The sequence below is a fragment of the Nerophis lumbriciformis genome, linkage group LG08, assembly GCF_033978685.3.
Source record: "Nerophis lumbriciformis linkage group LG08, RoL_Nlum_v2.1, whole genome shotgun sequence".
NCBI lineage: Eukaryota > Metazoa > Chordata > Actinopteri > Syngnathiformes > Syngnathidae > Nerophis > Nerophis lumbriciformis.
This window is the reverse complement of record NC_084555.2, coordinates 18958362-18977396: the sequence shown is the minus strand read 5'-3', so window position 1 is coordinate 18977396 and position 19035 is coordinate 18958362. Positions and strand designations below refer to the sequence as shown.

General features: G+C 41.6%; 1 protein-coding gene across 2 annotated transcripts; it reads left to right on the top strand.

The window, feature by feature from the left end:
- The first annotated feature begins 10049 nt into the window (after window positions 1-10049).
- gemin2 (gem (nuclear organelle) associated protein 2) lies at window positions 10050-17700 on the top strand. 2 transcript variants are annotated; one of them, XM_061967946.2, is made up of 10 exons: window positions 10050-10336; window positions 12378-12462; window positions 14799-14888; window positions 14965-15024; window positions 15087-15168; window positions 15283-15347; window positions 15422-15490; window positions 16874-16984; window positions 17063-17121; window positions 17305-17700. In XM_061967946.2, the coding sequence occupies exons 1-10, from the start codon at window positions 10215-10217 to the stop codon at window positions 17342-17344; spliced, it is 783 nt and encodes a 260-aa protein (XP_061823930.1). In that variant the 5' UTR covers window positions 10050-10214; the 3' UTR covers window positions 17345-17700. The 2 variants fall into 2 exon arrangements, with proteins under 2 accessions (XP_061823930.1, XP_061823929.1); XM_061967945.2 differs by having other exon boundaries at window positions 10051-10336; window positions 15087-15197; window positions 15303-15347.
- The last annotated feature ends 1335 nt before the right edge of the window (window positions 17701-19035 follow it).

Genomic DNA, 19035 nt, shown 5'->3' with positions numbered 1-19035 from the left:
ATGTCTAATAAATTGTTGTCCGTCATAAATGTGCTAATAGTATTATTGTTAGGACCGATCAAGCCGTGACACCTGTTGTGTGCTCAACTTGTCACTTATTAGTTAGTGCACTCTAAGCTTATTAATACACCAAGAAAGGTTATTGTCGTTTTCTGCCTTTTATTCCCGCTCTTACTTCTTTCACTCTCCAGTGTTCAACACATAACACATGTCATCATATCAATTATTGTTTAAACACAATTTCTCTCCACACAACACACCTATATGCATAGGTGGATTAATGAACGGGCCTACCGGGCCCAGGCCCAGGGGGCCAGAGGCCCCAAGGGGCCAGGTCAACTTGGCCCCGCGGCCGCAACCCACAGAGGGCCAGAGGCCCCAAGGGGCCAGGCCAACATGGCCCCGCGGCCATGATCCATAGACGGTCAGAGGCCCCAAGGGGCCAGGTCAACTTGGCCCCGCGGCCACGACCCACAGAGGGTCATAGGCCCCAAAGGGCCAGGCCAACTTGGCCCCGCGGCTGCGACCCACAGAAGGCCAGAGGCCCCAAGGGGCCAGGTCAACTTGGCCCCGCGGCCACGATCCATAGAGGGTAAGAGGCCCCAACGGGCCAGGTCAACTTGGCCCCGCGGCCGCGACCCACAGAGGGCCTGAGGCCCCAAGGGGTCAGGCCAACTTGGCCCCGCGGCCACGATCCATAGAGGGCCAGAGGCCCCGAGGGGTCATGCCAACTTGGCCCCGATCCATAGAGGGTCAGAGGCCCCAAGGGGCCAGGCCAACTTGGCCCCGCGGCCACGATCCACAGAGGGCCAGAGGCTCTCAATCATTATTATCAAAGCTAATTCTCAAATTGGATCACACAACCTCACTCACATATTCTTTATCAATTATTAAAGGTTGTTTCTGAATTTTGATCACAGAACTTAATGCAAATATTCTTGATTGATTGGCAAAGCTCATTCTCAAATTTTGATTACACAACCTTACTCTGACAAATGATCATTATCAAAAAGCTCTATCTCGAATTTGGATCACAGAATCTCACTCAAGTATTCTTAGCTGTGCCCCTCCCCCATCGAGTCTTTCATAAACCGGTCTGTTCTTTTAGAATCTCCTCATTTGGTACTTTGAACTCGTGAGTGACTGCTCAAAATTTGGTTTCCTTTCCCTCAGTTCAGACTCAGAGATAATTTGAAATAATTCCACAAGAAGTTTAACGCGCACACACACACGACACACACACACTTGAGTTGAGCATTACTTGGAAATTCTTATATTTTCCATTTTGCTGTTATTATCAGCATCTTCCCATTTTGTCCTTTTCTTTCAAAAAAGTTTACAGTCTGACATTTGTCACTGCTGTCAGTTAATAACTTTTTGGTCTTTGACCCATTTTGTCATTTTCTCGATTCGATCGTCACTGACCACTCTCTCCTGTCTGGCAGACATCGTTGCTGCCATCATAGCCAGCAAGCTGCCTGCAGATAGCAACATTTTGGTGTCCTTTGTGAAAATATTTAGAAAGTAGACAAAAGTACACAAAGTTGTACAACTATTATCTTTATGATCTTTTTTGTTTGTTTGTTTGTTTCTCTGTTACTGTGTGTGGCCAATTAAGCGACTTTTGGCCATACCTGGCTGGTGACATTTAGCGACTTTCTGGTTGTTGTTAAAATTAATAATAGCAACAGTTCTCTTCATCTTAATGCAATTTATTGTGTCTGTCTCTCCACATTTTGCCATTAGGTACTTTGAGCTCTTGTTGGTCAGTCACTCTAAGGTACATTGTTGCTGCCATCATAGCTAGCAAGCTGCCTGCAGATAGCGACATTTTGGTGTCCTTTGAGAAATATTAAGAAAGAAGACAAAAGTACAAGACATTGTACGATTACTATCTTTTTAAAAATTATTTGTTTCACTGTCAGTGTGATTGAGCGACTTTACCGCTAGATTTCGCGTCTTTTGGCCATACCTGGCTAGCGACTGAAAACATCATTTAGCGACTTTTTGGTTGTGAAGATAAGTGGTAAAAGCAGATCTGCCTGTTGGTCTTCCCACATTTTGCCATTTGGTACTTTGCACTCTTGTTGGTCACTCCAAGGCATTTGTCCCTGCCTTCAGCTAGTCACTTGGCTCTTTTGGAATTTATTTCACTGTAATTGGCTCTCTCTTTCTCCTCTGTACAAATCAGTCTGTTCCCTTGCCATTCATCACTGACCACTCCGCTCTCCTGTCTGTCAGACATTGTTGCTGCATGCAGATAGCTTGGGGTCCTTAGTGAAAATATCAGAAGAGAAAAGTACACAATTATCTTAATCATCTTTTTTTATTCACTGTCAGTCCTTCAGTGAGTCCCAGTGTGTTGGCGATTAAGCAACGTTGGCATTCGATTTAGAGACTTTTGGCCATACATGACTGGCGACTCAAAACGTCATCTAGTGACTTTCCCTGTCTGAGTTTAGCATTGATTGGAAATCTGTTATCAGTTCTTATAGAAATCAGCTGATTTCTGCTTTTGACTGTTAATGCTAGATTGCTAGTTTTGAAAATTGCATCACTCACACACACACACACACACACACACACACACACACACACACACACACACACACACACACACACACACACACACACACACACACACACACACACACACACACACACACACACACATAGTTGGTTAAGCTGTTGTGATAGGCAAAGAGCCAATGTGCACAGAAAGAAGGGAAATATGGATCATAAACGTCTAAGTGGAGGAGCTAGAAAAAAAATTCAGCAAGAAAAGAAAAAAAAGGAATCAGTTTTACTTGAGAGTGTTCCAAATATCTCCAGCTTCTTCAGTACAAAGACATCTGCTGAAAGCAATTCTATAAATGCTACTGCAAATTCAGCTAAGGTTAGCAATGCACCTGAGCTAGCATGTAGCTCCCAAGATCCTGAGACCACTACAAGTGTACGCACTGAACCAAATGCTTCGGATGCTAATGATTCAACCAACTCAGCAGTAGCCAGTTGCTCGGATGAATGTGAGGTCACTGCACCTCTGGACAGCATAGAAAATGAGTTGAATCTTTCTTCAACACCATCTAGTGACAACTCTACCTAGTGATCCCGCTAAATGGGCTGATACCCTCACTGAGTCAATGAAGGAAGTTCTTATTCAAAGAGGTGCAAAATCATTTCACAACCGTCACAGCCATTATCCAGCTTCTGTGAGGAACAGTGGGCTAGGAGGCAAAACCCGATGCCTAAACAATGAACATTTTACTTCACACCTGCCCAATGGACAACGAGTACAAAGAGAGTGGATGATGTACTCTCCCTCTACTGGTAATGTTTACTGCTTTGCATGCAAACTGTTTTCCCCAAAAACGCATTCTTTTGTGACAGGCTATTGTGATTGGAAACACTCAGAAAGATTTGGTGAACATGAGCGAAGTGCTGAGCACATAACCTGCATGCAAGCAGTCTTGAACCGCGCCACAGGTGCCACAGTTGATGCAGACCTGTTCAAACAGTTTCAGGCAGAGAGCAGCTATTGGAGGCAGGTGTTACAAAGAGTTGTTGCAGTCATTAAATTCCTTGCAGAAAGGGGCCTTGCATTTAGGGGTAAAAATTAATCGTTAGGGTCTCCTCTCAATGGGAACTACCTTGGTATTCTGGAGGTCCTGGCTGAATTTGATCCCTTTCTAAAGGATCACATCAGAAAGTTTGGGCAGATGGGTCGAGGTAATACCTCATATCTGTCCTCCACCATTTGTGAGGAATTCATTGAATTGATGGGTGCAAAAACCAAACAGGCTATAGCAGATGAACTGCAAGCAAGCAAATACTACTCTATCATTGTGGATTCAACCCCAGATTTATCTCATGTGGACCAATTGACATTCATATTCCGTTTTGTTAGCAAGGAGGGCAGTGTTGTTGAAAGCTTTGTGGGTTTTGAGCCCATTACTAGCCATACAGGTGAAAGTTTGGCTAACTGTGTCATGTCTGTGTTGGAAAATCTAGGGTTAGAGCTGTCAAATTGCAGGGGGCAGGCTTATGATAATGCCAGCAACATGTCAGGGAGGTATAATGGGTTGCAGGCTCACTTAAAGAAAAGCAACCCATTAATACACTATATTCCATGTGCCGCTCACTCTTTGAATTTGGTGGGAGTCAACAGCATTGACAGATGTGGAAATGAAGTCTCTAAGTATTTTGACTTGATTCAGTCTATTTACAACTTCACAACTGCATCCACACACCGATGGGACAGGGTATTTGGCAATTCCAACATAGATCTCACACTTAAAGCTTTATCCAACACGCGTTGGAGTTGCCGTGCAGAATCTACCAAAGCACTGTGGCAGAACTACAGTAAATTAAGAGCAGCACTACAGAGTATTTCCACTGATGACACAGAGAAACGAGACACACAAACTGAAGCTGACAGTCTAGTGCGGAAGCTGGATTCACTTGAGATGGCCTTCATGGCAGGCTTTTGGGACACTGTTCTGTCCAGATTTCAGGCCACAAGTCTGCAACTTCAAAAAGCTGACATGGACCTTGGTACAGCAGTTAGATTGCTGGAATCTCTGCGCACCTTTGTTCTCTCCCAAAGAGATCTATTTGATCATTTTGAGCAGAAAGCCTTAAACATGTTGGGTGGCACCCCATCTTACAGGGCTGAACGGACGAAGAAACGTAAAAAGTTTGCTGATGAATCAGCATCCCCAGATGTTGTGCTTGAGGGAAGGCAACTGTTTCAAATAGAGACATTTATTGCCTCTATTGATCAACTGAGTTCAAGCCTTAATCACCGTCTGGAGGCCTACAAACATCTGAACAATTTGTTCAGTGTCCTTTTCTCTTTGGATACAGAGTCCAATGCTTCAGTCCTTCACAAGGCCAAGATTCTCACTGAATCATACTCATCTGACCTCAATGAAAGTCTTGGACAGGAGCTTATACAGTTCAAATCTTTTATACAGCTCAACAACACTGATGAGGAGAGGACCCCTTCAGGACTGCTCAAAACAATAATAAATTTTGGACTACAGCCTACGTTTCCTAATACATACATTGCGCTACAGATTTTTCTCACTCTACCGGTCAGTAACTGTGAGGGAGAACGCTCATTCTCTCTTTTGTCAAGAGTCAAAAATGAGCTGCGCACAAGAATGACTCAGAAAAGATTAAATGCGTTATCTCTAATGGCAATTGAGAGTGAGCTGACAAGAGAGTTGGACTTCAATGATGTGGTGGATGATTTTGCGAAATTGAAAGCACGAAAGAAACCCCTTGCTTAAAGGTGCACTGTGTAAGATTTTTAGGTTGTTATATCCAGAATTCACCCATTCACTAATGTTAGGCTACCTGTTTTCATGAATACTTACCACCACCATAAAATTCTAAGTATCCATTATGACTGGGAGAATTGCACTTTCGCCATTTCTGGGAACTGTCTGTCACCTGGATTCTGAAGATAGGATTGACTTTAGGCAGAAGCTTGGTGCTTTCTCTGGCAAACTGAACCTCAAGCTTCATTCTCTGCAGCTTTGCATTCTTGTTCAGACTTTCATCGACAAGGAACTTTTCAACTTCCCCACTATCGTGAAGGGGCCACCAAAAGATTTCAGTGTGTCCAGCATGTCTAGTCTCTTCTTCTCCTGTCTTTGAGCCATCTCTTGTTTCTCGTCAGCCCAACTCTCGAATTTTGCCTTCATGAGTTTACTCCAGTTGAGTTCAACCTCTCTTTTTGCTTGTGCTGCTGCCTTGAAACCTCTGAAGCTCCTGGCTCTTCTGTAAAATTATTGACCTATTGACTGCGTTCAGTGTGCCCAACTTATTCAGTCTGTAGTCCACCTTGCCACATTGTCTCTCCATCCCAATGTTGTGCACAGGGGTGCCATCAATGTTACTAGCCTGTTCACTGACAGGGTCCATTGGGAAGGTCTCCTCATCCATCCCATAGTCCATCCTCTGCCTGGCCAGGACAGTCTTCAGATGGGGCAGCATGAGATCTGTCAGCTGCTTCACTTCATCCAAGTATTCGGCAGCCACGTCTGACACTGAGTTCAGAACATGTCCAGTGCCTGTCCAGCCACTATAGCATTCTTGCTGTCTACATCCAGATCCACCATGAAACTCTGTAGCACTTGCTCCATCTTCATATCGGCCTCCGCCAACCGCATCACTTTATTCATGGCACTGCTGAAGCCCAGTGTAGTGTGGGTGCCACAAAAGATCTGCCCTGCTGATTTTTCCAAGTTGTTCATCTCTGCCAACAGCTTTGAAAAGCCTTTGTTGTGCTCTGTGCTGTCAGTCATATGTGCATCTACAAGTTTATAAACATCCTCCACATTGACTCCTCTGACCGACGCCAGTATTTCGAACCCCATATCCACTTGCATTTCTATGTCCTCAGTGGTCTCACGGTGAATGGGTAAGACAGGCAGAGGAAATGGGCTATCTTGACCTGCATGCAGCCCTTGTACCATGAACTGGCCTACACCTTTCTTTGTGGTGCTCTCCGATGCATGTGTTATCATTTTACCTTTCTCCTTCTCCTCCTCAAGCTTTCCCACAAAATAGATACAGACTTTGAGCCTCAATTTGCTGCACAGCTGCCGTTATGCCAAAGTGTTTTCCTAAGATATTATTTTATTTTTAATGATAGAAGGGAGGAAAAGGGGGCAAAAATCATGTCCAATTTAGTTTTTTGGGTGGGGTGGGGGGTTTATTTCATGATAGGTACCAACTTCCAATACATAATATCTCTCAAATGACCCAATGCACCATCACTGAAGTGGGCGTAATCATTTTCCAAAATTTTTATTTTTAGGCCATTTATCCCCTCCCCCTACCTGTGTCTGTGTGAAACCTGTGCTTGTCTGTGTGGTATACCTAATAGTGTGTGTGCAGTATGTGCACTCTTCTGTACAGTACAGTGTGCATGTCTGTTCACAGTATACAGTATTTCTTGCATAGTGCGTGCGTGTGTGTGCGCGTGCACGCGCGGGGTTGAGGGGCCAAGACCTTGTCAGGCCCAGGGGGCCAAAATTTCTTAATCCGCCCCTGCCTATATGGAATAACCGTTACATTCTTGTTAATAAAAAAATCCATATATATAGAAGAATGCAACTCTGTAGGTATTTGGGCTGTCAGACATTTTATGGACAGTTGTGGCGGTTTGATTACGTATTAAAAAATATATGAAAAGTATCAATGTTGTTGTTCAAAAAATCTGTTTCAAAAGATCACCAAGCAATATCTCTATCCTTAAAATCTATGGTGACTCAAGATATTTTATATTCAAATACCCTTGTCTGTGAAACCTTAATTGAAGATGTACATTTCTGTGATGAAAAATGTTCCAACAAATATATGAGGGCAGTTTCAGTGAAATAATATTTTCTGGGCACAGTTCACAGACAATATATCCTGAAGGAGTTTACAAAAGTTGAGTTAAGAAAAATAAGGACAAAATATATTACATACCCAATTCTTCCCAAAATTAAAGAAATACAATTTTTTTTAAAAAATAATGGAATATACCCTTCAAATGAATTTTTGAAACTTAAATTTAATATGGAGCTTGAGGGCTGTTGTATCTGTGGAGTTGTAGACTAGAGGATGTCAATCATCTGTTTGTGGAATGTGAGAGTGTACATGTGTTTTGGGAGGAGATCAGAGATTGGCTGAGAAACAAGGGTGTGGAGATGTCCCCATTCACTATAGAAGAGATCAAATTTGGTATTTTTAGAAATGACTGTAACATAGAAATGTTTGTCAACATTATTATGCTCCAGGCAAAAAATGTTGTACATAAATGTCGATTTATGAAAGTAAGGCCTACATTTTCTAATTGGCTTAATGGTTTACAATTATCATTCAAATCTTGGAGGATGCTTAAGAGTACAAAAGCCCTTAAATTGATATATTTGTTAAAAACATTAAAAATTATTTAAGTAGCCCTTTTTGTCTTTTTTCAAATGTTTTTATTATTATTTATTACTCTATCTGTATTTGCTTTTGTGTTCTTTTCTTGACATGTTTCGCTGATGTTGAAAGTGCCTTGACTTTTGTGTGCATTATTAATGTATGTTTGTTGTTCAATTAAAAAATAAAAATAAAAAAAGACATGTCGTCATATCCTGTGTCCCCCGCCCTTAAGTTCCCCCTACAATGGTTCCGGTATTGTCCCGTGACCTGAGTAACCAATACATGGCAACACACATAGACAATGTATAAGTAGATGCAGCATCGAGCGCTACTGTCTACTGACGCTGACGAGATGCGGGGCCGCCATCTTGGAGTGGTGATCCGCTCCACTCAGTGCAATTCATTTGGCAGGGGCAATGAACTGTCAGCGCATTTAATTAATCTTACCTCACTGAATACCACTGATTTTCACGCGTTTTTTTGTCATATGTGTAGCTATGATAAAGGACAAATGTTTTGGCGTGTTTTATTATTCATAGTTTGCTTAACAGTAATAGAATATTCTTATATGCTATAAGTGACCAGACGTCCGAGATCAAAACTGGGAATACAATCCCAGAGAAGGGGGAAAAAAACGGTCAGCTATTTTTAAATTCAAGAAACAATATGATTAGGTTATATATACATACGTATGTCCTACATAAACAATGTATGAATACATTAGATATGTATATATCTTGGGGACCTATAGATTGTATCTGTTGCTGCAGCAGCAGAGAGTTTATTCTGTCTTGAAACTTTGTATTGATATTTTGTATTACATTCTTCCCTTAAATGATAATGTTTACAGTGATTGTTTTATATGTATTTTTTACGTACATCGCTTTGGATAAAAGTCCCACACATTTCACAAAGGTGGGCTACACAAAATTGGGTTGGAAAAGATAGACTAAATTTAGACTTGTATAATACTGTATAGCCACTGTCCATCTGATTGTCTAGATAGCTAACATATGTTTCCCCTCACCCCCTACACAATCTGGACTGTGGTCCTAACTTTTACCCGTTGGCTTTTACAATCTTTATCTTCATCATTTATTTCAACTTTATGTTATTCAAGTATGACATTTTTAATCCATCCATCCATCTTCTTCCGCTTATCCGAGGTCGGGTCGCGGGGGCAGCAGCCTAAGCAGGGAAGCCCAGACTTCCCTCTCCCCAGCCACTTCGTCCAGCTCTTCCTGTGGGACCCCGAGGCGTTCCCAGGCCAGCCGGGAGACATAGTCTTCCCAAAGTGTCCTGGGTCTTCCCCGCGGCCTCCTACCGGTCGGACGTGCCCTAAACACCTCCCTAGGGAGGCGTTCGGGTGGCATCCTGACCAGATGCCCGAACCACCTCATCTGGCTCCTCTCGATGTGGAGGAGCAGCGGCTTTACTTTGAGCTCCTCCCGGATGGCAGAGCTTCTCACCCTATCTCTAAGGGAGAGCCCCGCCACCCGGCGGAGGAAACTCATTTCGGCCGCTTGTACCCGTGATCTTGTCCTTTCGGTCATAACCCAAAGCTCATGACCATAGGTGAGGATGGGAATGTAGATCGACCGGTAAATTGAGAGCTTTGCCTTCCGGCTCAGCTCCTTCTTCACCACAACGGATCGATACAGCGTCCGCATTACTGAAGACGCCGCACCGATCCGCCTGTCGATCTCACGATCCACTCTTTGACATTTTTAAATGTAATTAATTTCATTGACAAGCAATTCTATTATGGTCATACTCTTGTCTGCTAGCGGCTACGATTTCAGTACTATTGAAGATCTTTGCTCCTTCTCAACTCTGTGATAATATTATTTTCACAAAATACAACCAAAAGTATGTTATTGTTAAATCTTACTTGTGAAGAGTAACCCCCCGATTCCTATTTTCAACAGTCCGCTCATTTGAGCAGGAAAACGCTGAACACCAGCCCGGCATCTTTGTTTTCTACCTGTCAACTGTCAGTTTAGGCTGCTCGCCGGCTCCTCATCACCACTTCAAGATGGCGGCCGAATTTCTCGCGTCACAGCAGCCAATGCTGCGTCTACTTATAAGCTGTCTATATATGACACCCACCCTTCCGATGAAATGCTGCGCGCTTTAATGACGTCGGCAAACGCGCCTGACTGCAAAATGGTGTCCTAGTTTGAAATAGTTTCCACAAATTCTGTCACAGGCGTATTATTTTCCCAAAAGTATTAACCACCCCATTAATTTTCTTCTTAATATAGTAGTACTAAGACTTACAGATAATGAAGTCCGACGTGGAGGATTTAATGCCGCGTCTGCTGCCGGTTGAGTACAAAGACTCTTCAGCTGATTTGAAGCTCGATGGTCCACCAAGAAACCCTCAGGAATATCTCCGACAAGTCCAGTAAGCATACATGAAACTATTTATTCGAATATTATTGAATTAAAGGAATGGAATTACATTAAAAAGCGACGCTGCGCTGTTGCTCCACTTGTACATTGTGTAGTATCACATTGTATTATTTTGTCTATGAATGTTCTCACTCATCCAGGTCGTTTTCATCTCAGGCCATTCAATCGATCGCAACTGGACTATTTGGTTTGTCTTAGAAGATGTTTCGCCTCTCATCCGAGTAGGCTTCATCAGTTAATGCTTATAGACTTATACACATCACATCTTTCATATAATCGACAGTATTACCATTTTTCTTCATTTTTGTTCTTTTCATAACATGGTCACTACTGACTAGTTTATCTTGATATATTCTTATTTTTACAGTTATATTTTTTTATTCTTATTGTTACTTTTTATTTTTATTGTTATATTTTCTATTTCAATTCTGTACACTGCTGCTGGAATTTTCCTGAAGGAATCAATAAAGTACTATCTATCTATCGATCTATCTAGATTGGTCAGGTCTAGTCTAGCGGCTGGTGCCAAAACCCCTTATATATACTTAATACTGTTTTGGAGTATAAACAATTTGGGGACTTCATCAGTTCATGTTCATATTTGTCAGATCTAGTCTTAAGACTTAAATTGGCCAGATATAGTCTAGCGGCTGGTGCCAAAACCAAAATATTTATACTCCAAAACAGTATTAAAGGGGAACATTATCACCAGACCTATGTAAGCGTCAATATATACCTTGATGTTGCAGAAAAAAGACCATATATTTTTTTAACCGATTTCCGAACTCTAAATGGGTGAATTTTGGCGAATTAAACGCCTTTCTATCATTCGCTCTCGGAGCGATGTCGTCACAACGTGACGTCACATCGGGAAGCAATCCGCCATTTTCTCAAACACAGGTGGCGACTTGTCCAGGGTGTACCCCGCCTTCCGCCCGATTGTAGCTGAGATAGGCTCCAGCGCCCCATGCGACCCCAAAGGGAATAAGCGGTAGAAAATGGATGGATGGATTACAAACACAGAGTCAAATCAGCTCTGTTATTTTCCGTTTTTTCGACTGTTTTCCGTACCTTGGAGAAATCATGCCTCGTCGGTGTGTTGTCGGAGGGTGTAACAACACGAACAGGGACGGATTCAAGTTGCACCAGTGGCCCAAAGATGCGAAAGTGGCAAGAAATTGGACGTTTGTTCCGCACACTTTACCGACGAAAGCTATGTATGACAGAGATGGCAAGAATGTGTGGATATCCTGCGACACTCAAAGCAGATGCATTTCCAACTGGACTGGACAGATCAGCTTTCAGGAAAAGAGAGCGGATGAGGGTATGTCTACAAAATATATTAATTGATGAAAACTGGGCTGTCTGCACTCTCAAAGTGCATGTTGTTGCCAAATGTATTTCATATGCTGTAAATCTAGTTCATAGTTGTTAGTTTCCTTTAATGCCAAACAAACACATATCAATCGTTGGTTAGAAGGCGATCGCTGAATTCGTCCTCGCTTTCTCCCGTGTTGCTGGCTGTCGTGTCGTTTTCGTATAAATATTTGGGGTTTTGGCACCAAAACATTATTAACGTGGACCCGGACTTAAACAAGTTGAAAAACTTATTCGGGTGTTACCATTTAGTGGTCAATTGTACGGAATATGTACTGTACTGTGCAATCTACTAATAAAAGTTTCAATCAATCAATCAATCAAAGCCGCGAGACTAGATCTGGCTAATTTAAGTATAAGACTAGATCTGACCAATCTAAGTCTATGAGCATGAACTAATGAAGTCTAGTTGCATGAGAGGCAAAACTTCTTCTAAGACAAACCAAACAGTCCAGTTGCAATCGATTAGATGCCCTGAGATTATATTGTATCATTTTATTTTAAAGGAATTGTGGCCGATGTTGTTTCTCTTATTCTCTGTGCCTTGTCTTGTATAACATATAATGTGTATATACATATATGTTTAATATATTGTGTACATATATATGTTCATTATTAAGTGACTGTAGTAATGTGTAATACTGTTTTCCCGTCAGGTTAGAGGCAGCGTTGTGTCCGGAAGTGGTCGTTGCTGAGATTGACCCCAAGAAGTTGAAGAAGCAACAAACTGTTAATGCGTCTGTGAGTTCAACAGTTATATTTTACATGGAGTCTAAAATATCAATTGTTAACCGGGAAATATCGGGGCACGTCCTGTCATGGTTTCCACTAAAAAGTGTACGAGTGTGCTACATTAATTGACCAATAATGATAAATATTTCCAAGTCAATTAACAATAAGAAACAGTTCTAACACTTTGGATATGCTGAACTCTACAAGTGTTGAAACTCATTGAATTGGGATAAATAAAAATAAACATACAGAGTTGTGAAGATTATTGTATCTTGTAAAACAATACTGTAACTTATTTTATACTGAAGGTAGGAAGGTTAGTTAAGTATCACATCAATGTCTTTTGTTTCTCTATCTTATTATGTAGAGTATATGTTTGATATTACACATCTGAAAATGTTGTATTATACTTAAGATACACAGTGACTCCTGAAAGTATTTACAGTGGTTCACTTTTTCCTCATTTTGTTATGTTACAGCCTTATTTAAAAAAGGAATTCATCATTTTTTGTCCCTAAAATTTCTACACACAATACCCCATAATGACAGCGTTTTTTTCTTTTCTTTAGAAGTTTTTGCAAATGTATTAAAAATAACAAACTAATAAATCAAATACATTGTTGATGCACTTTTGGCAGAAATTACAGCCTCAAGTCTTTTTGAATACAATACCACAATCTTGGCACAACTATCTTTGGGCAGTTTCGCCCATTCCTCTTTGCAGCACCTTTCAAGCTCCATCAGGTTGGATGGGAAGTGTCTGTGCACAGCCATTTTTAAATCTCCCCAGAGACGTTCAATCAGATTCAAGGCTGGGCTCTGTCTAGGCCACTCAAGGACTTTTACAGAGTTGTCCTGAAGCTATTCCTTTGATATCTTGGCTGTGTGCTTAAATGAACCATTGCCCCAGTCTGAGGTCAAGAGCACTCTGGAGCAGGTTTTCATCCAGGATGTCTCTGTACATTGCTGCATTCATATATTTTGACAAGTCTCCCAGTTCCTGTTGCTGAAAAACATCCTCACAGCATGTTGCTGCCACCACCATGCTTTACTGCAGGGATGGTGATGAGTGGTGCCTGGTTTCCTCCAAACATGACTCCTGGCATTCACACCAAAGAGTTCAATCTTTGTCTCATCAGACCAGATAATTTTTTTTCTCATGGTCTGAGAGTATTTTAGGTGCATTTTGGCAAACTTTTTAGTAAAAAATGCTTAGATCTTCTGGAAGCTTCTCCTCTCTCCACAGAGTAAGGCTGTAGCTCTGACAGAGTGACCATTGAGGTCTTGGTCACCTCCCTGACTATGGGGCCCTTCTTCCCGGATTTGCTGAGTTTAGACAGCTGGCCAACGCTAGGAAGAGTCCTGGTGGTTCCAAATGTCTTCTATTTATTGGAGATGGTGGTTGTTGGGAGCTTAGGAGAATTGTTTGACATTTTTTTTCTATTATTACAAAAATGGGTAATAGATGAAGTATCACAGTAAATTAAGTGCAGTTTTTTTTCTTTCTCGTTTTTGTAAATAAAGTTAAAGTACCAATGATTGTCACACTCACACACTAGGTGTGTTGAAATGTGTCCTCTGCATTTGACCCATTTCCTTGTTCACCCCCTGGGAGGTGAGGTGAGGCGAGCAGTGGGCAGCAGCGGTGGCCGCGCCCGAGAATAATTTTTGGTGATTTAACCCCCAATTCCAACCCTTGATGTTGAGTGCCAAGCAGGGAGGCAATGGGTCCCATTTTTATAGTCTTTGGTGTGACTCGGCCGGGGTTTGAACTCACAACCTACCGATCTCAGGGCGGACACTCTAACCACAAGGCCACTGAGTAGTTATATATTACTACCTTCACAAAGAAGGTAGTAATATTTCTTCTAAATACTTTTTGGGATTGTTTTGAACTCTTCACCATTTTTTCACTGTTGGGGAGAAAAATAAATACTTTTTAAGTTATTTTTTTACTCACCATTTTTTCACCTTAATTGTGGGGATTGAAAAAGATGCGATTTCTTAGCTTTTTATTTTTATTACATTTGCAAAAAAATCCTTAAAAAAACAACCCTTTTTCACATTGTCAGTATGTGGCTCTTGGCCATTTTCATTTTGTAAAAGTAGTTATTGCGTATAAAAAACAGGTTGGAGATCCCTGATTTAAATTGTGTTGTAATTTGCATAATTTAGCAGTAACTGTCTGATTGGGAAAATCCTTTTTATCATGCACACCTAATGACACTTGTAAAAGCTCTGGTCTGTGAAAAGGCGGTAAAACATATATGTATAAATATATACAATTATTTATTGTATATAAATATGTATTCAAATCACACAAGAAATTAATGTTTTACATACAGTTGGCTGGGTGTCCTGCTGCTCCTGCTGGTTGCTGTCCCAGTCTCAGTTGGCAACAGCGGCAAGTCGCAAATTTTTCAGACGTCCGACAGGTAATCGAAACAAACAGGTGTCAGAGATTAAAAGTTGCAGATAAATGAGCTGCTCTGTTTTTTCTCTCTCTCAAAGAGCATCACAAAGAACAGGCAACACTGGAGCAGCCACTCTCTGGACGACAACATATCAATGGTGAGGAAAGTTTAGTTATAAAGAAGACGGATGAATTAATAATGCCTTTTGTTTATGTGCAGCCAGACCAAAGGGATGAGGAAGGCTGGATGAGGTTTTGTTTAGGAGAGCTGGCCTATCAGGGTGTGTCGTCCTCCACCGCAGGTGCAGTGGCAGGACTGAATTACAGCAAGGTTGTACTCATTTGTGTACAATCCTATTATGTGTTTGTGTTGTGTAGATAAGGTCTCCAGTCTATTGTTTAAAATCTAATTGCAGTCTGGTTAAAAACTGCTCAGGTTGGCTTCCCACCTTTCCTAAGCATCGTCAGCCGACTCAGCCAGGTAAGTTTTCTTCCTGATTCAGATGACAAAGCAAAAACCTTGAAATTCATGCACTTTTTTTCTTTTTTCTGCAGTCTGAAGTGCTTTCAGTGTTGGAGATTCTTAGTGGTTGGTTTGAAGAACAACTTTTTGTTCCACAGTTGGTGAGTCAGCTTCATGATTACTGGATCGCCTCAGCATTCACCAGTCACAACACCACATATTTAAGGATGTGCTGATTGATGAGTATTGAAAAAGTATGTGATCGCCATTGCCAATTAATGCCGATCACAAACACCGATACCCTATGGCTGATATATTTATTTTAGTATCTCTGGTTCCATCTGACAAGGTAGCAGCTAATTGTGAGAGACACTCCCCTAAGTTAATAATAATCACCTCTATTGTGGAAAGTAAACTGCATTTCTTCATATCCTAAGTTTCATTATCAGGTGTCATTATCACTGGCTAAACATGTTACACCGATAGCAAGCCAGGAACAAGCATGCTAATACCTAAACTAGATTGAAACAACACCAAAAAAGTGTTTAGTAAAGTTCAAGAAGTGTAGATGGAAGAGCGTTACAGCAGAAAATAAGCCGATATGACCAGGAAATTAACAAGCAGATTAATAGAGACAGGATAATATAACTGTTGGTGTGTCAGCAGTGGGTACACGACACATAAGAAGGGCGGATTGATCTATAAATTGGTGGCATTTTTTGTTTTTGTGCATTTTCAGAAAATAATTCCTTGGACATATCAGGATTTTGAGGGCAAAACATATTTAAATTAGTAGATAGTAGTTTTGGATTTTGTTTAGTTTTTGTGAACTATTCACATTGTTTTGATCAAACTATCGTGTAAAATAAAAGACACCAAGGAACTAGTTTAAATATTGTGTAGATATTGTTACACTGTGAAATTTACAGTTAATACATTTGATTGGTATTGACCAAACTCGGAACAAATGTTGGAATCAGCAGCATAAAACCCTAATTGTAACATCCCTACGCATTACTCTGATTTCTCATCAAAATGTTTCTCATTTTAGGTCTGTATTAGTCTATAAATATGTGATAAAGCGTAAGACATGAGTATGGAACAAGGTGACTTAAGTGGCGCCACAGGCGATAGAAGCATGGTTGTAATGGTAGCCTGATGATCAGCTGAAGCTAGGGCTGCAACTAACAACTAATTTGATAAATCGATTAATCTGTCCATTATTACTTCGATTAATAATCGGATAAAAGAGACGAACTACATTTCTATCCTTTCCAGTATTTTATTGGGAAAAAAACAGCATACTGGCACCATACTTTAGATTATTGTTTCTCAGCTGTTTGTAAATGTTGCCGTTTATAAATAAAGGTTTATAAAAAAAAAAAACTAAAACATTTTTTTGCCTCTGCGCATAGCATAGTTTCAACGAATCGATGACTAAATTAATTGCCAACTATTTTTATAATCGATTTTAATCGATTAGTTGTTACAGCCCTAGTGGAAGCTTAGCCCACGACTCAAATTGTAGTTTCTTAATGCCACAGGGTCGCTGGTTGTTTGCATTGTTAGCCTGCCTGGAGAAGCCACTGCTGCCTGAAGCCCATTCGTGCATCAGACAGTTGGCCAGGAGATGTGCTCAAGTTAGGAGTACCTTGGTAAGGACTACTAGATGAAATTGATCATTAGTCAGAATTAAATTTTTCAGTGCGTGTGTCTATCCCTGCTTTCTATAGGAGAGTCAAGACGATGACAACTTGCCTGCCCTCAACCTTCTCATCTGTCTGGTTGCAAGGTGTTCTTACCTGTGTAATACACTACAATATGCTAATAATGTGCTAGCTATGCCTTTCACAACCATGCACCTACCCTTAATAAAACATACTCAAATAATACACCAAATCAATCATTCCACAGGGCAGTAGAACCATTTTTTTAGCAAATATTTAACTGCCTGCTGTTTTGTCTTATTCCATAGATACTTTGAGCAGAACGACCTGGCAGACCAGCCAGAGTGACCGAAGTCTTTCAGACAGAAAGCAGGATGAGATGAAAGTTGAGTCCAGAAGAGACTTTAATGGACAATATCAAGTGTGGATCACACATGATTTGGCGTCCAACCAGTAGTTGGATTGGCGAACATGAATTGATCAGACTTTTCCACTTTGACTTGGAATGCAGTATTTTTCTATTAAATATTGGTGACCCAAGTTGTTCTGCTGTGAACATCTGCCCCATTTCCCCTCAAAACACAATATATGTACATTTTAACATAATTTACAAAGTGATTGAATGCATCTGCAAATTATTCACTTTTTCTCATGTGTCAACCTTATTCCAGAATGCAATAAAACATTTTCCTCTAAATTCCACACACCTGATAAAAACATCAATGTTTAAGTGTTTAATATACAAGGGCATTGACTATTGTCCTAAAGTCTCTGTTGATGGAGTGCCTGGTTTTCCACGTAAAATGTTGCATGGTACTCATATTGCAGAGATCAGTATTTGTCCAATCAGACCAGTTTCTCAAAGCAACAAGTTTTTCTTGACATTTACCAATTGTGTGCCTTTTCCAACTCATGTCCTATCAACTGACTTCACAATAGTAGACAGTCAGTGGAAACAGGACTAATTATGCAAAAGTGTGTGAATACTTTTAAATACATTGGCAAAAATCACATTTAAAAAAATGAAATTGGTTTATAAGTGACAAATTCAGAGGAATTCGTCACTTATAAGGCCCCGGGGGTAGATGAGATCCGACCGGAGTTCCTTAAGGCTCTGGATGCTGTGGGGCTGTCTTGGTTGACAAGACTCTGCAGCATCGCGTGGACATCGGGGGCGGTACCACTGGATTGGCAGACCGGGGTAGTGGTTCCTCTCTTTAAGAAGGGGAACCGGAGGGTGTGTTCTAACTATCGTGGGATCACACTCCTCAGCCTTCCCGGTAAGGTCTATTCAGGTGTACTGGAGAGGAGGCTACGCTGGATAGTCGAACCTCGGATTCAGGAGGAACAGTGTGGTTTTCGTCCTGGTCGTGGAACTGTGGACCAGCTCTATACTCTCGGCAGGGTCCTTGAGGGTGCATGGGAGTTTGCCCAACCAGTCTACATGTGTTTTGTGGACTTGGAGAAGGCATTCGACCGTGTCCCTCGGGAAGTCCTGTGGGGAGTGCTCAGAGAGTATGGGGTATCGGACTGTCTGATTGTGGCAGTCCGCTCCCTGTATGCTCAGTGACAGAGCTTGGTCCGCATTGCCGGTAGTAAGTCGGACACGTTTCCAGTGAGGGTTGGACTCCGCCAAGGCTGCCCTTTGTCACCGATTCTGTTCATAACGTTTATGGACAGAATTTCTAGGCGCAGTCAAGGCGTTGAGGGGATCTGGTTTGGTGGCTGCAGGATTAGGTCTCTGCTTTTTGCAGATGATGTGGTCCTGATGGCTACATCTGGCCAGGATCTTCAGCTCTCACTGGATCGGTTCGCAGCTGAGTGTGAAGCGACTGGGATGAGAATCAGCACCTCCAAGTCCGAGTCCATGGTTCTCGCCCGGAAAAGGGTGGAGTGCCATCTCCGGGTTGGGGAGGAGATCTTGCCCCAAGTGGAGGAGTTCAAGTACCTTGGAGTCTTGTTCACGAGTGATGGAAGAGTGGATCGTGAGATCGACAGGCGGATCGGTGCGGCGTCTTCAGTAATGCGGACGCTGTATC

Coding starts and splice junctions, on each gene's coding strand:
- gemin2 (XM_061967945.2), top strand. CDS start 10,215: ATGAAGTCCGACGTGGAGGATTTAATGCCGCGTCTGCTGCCGGTTGAG. Junction 15,025..15,086: donor TGGACGACAACATATCAATG/GTGAGGAAAGTT, acceptor GTTTATGTGCAG/CCAGACCAAAGGGATGAGGA. Junction 17,122..17,304: donor CTCATCTGTCTGGTTGCAAG/GTGTTCTTACCT, acceptor CTTATTCCATAG/ATACTTTGAGCAGAACGACC.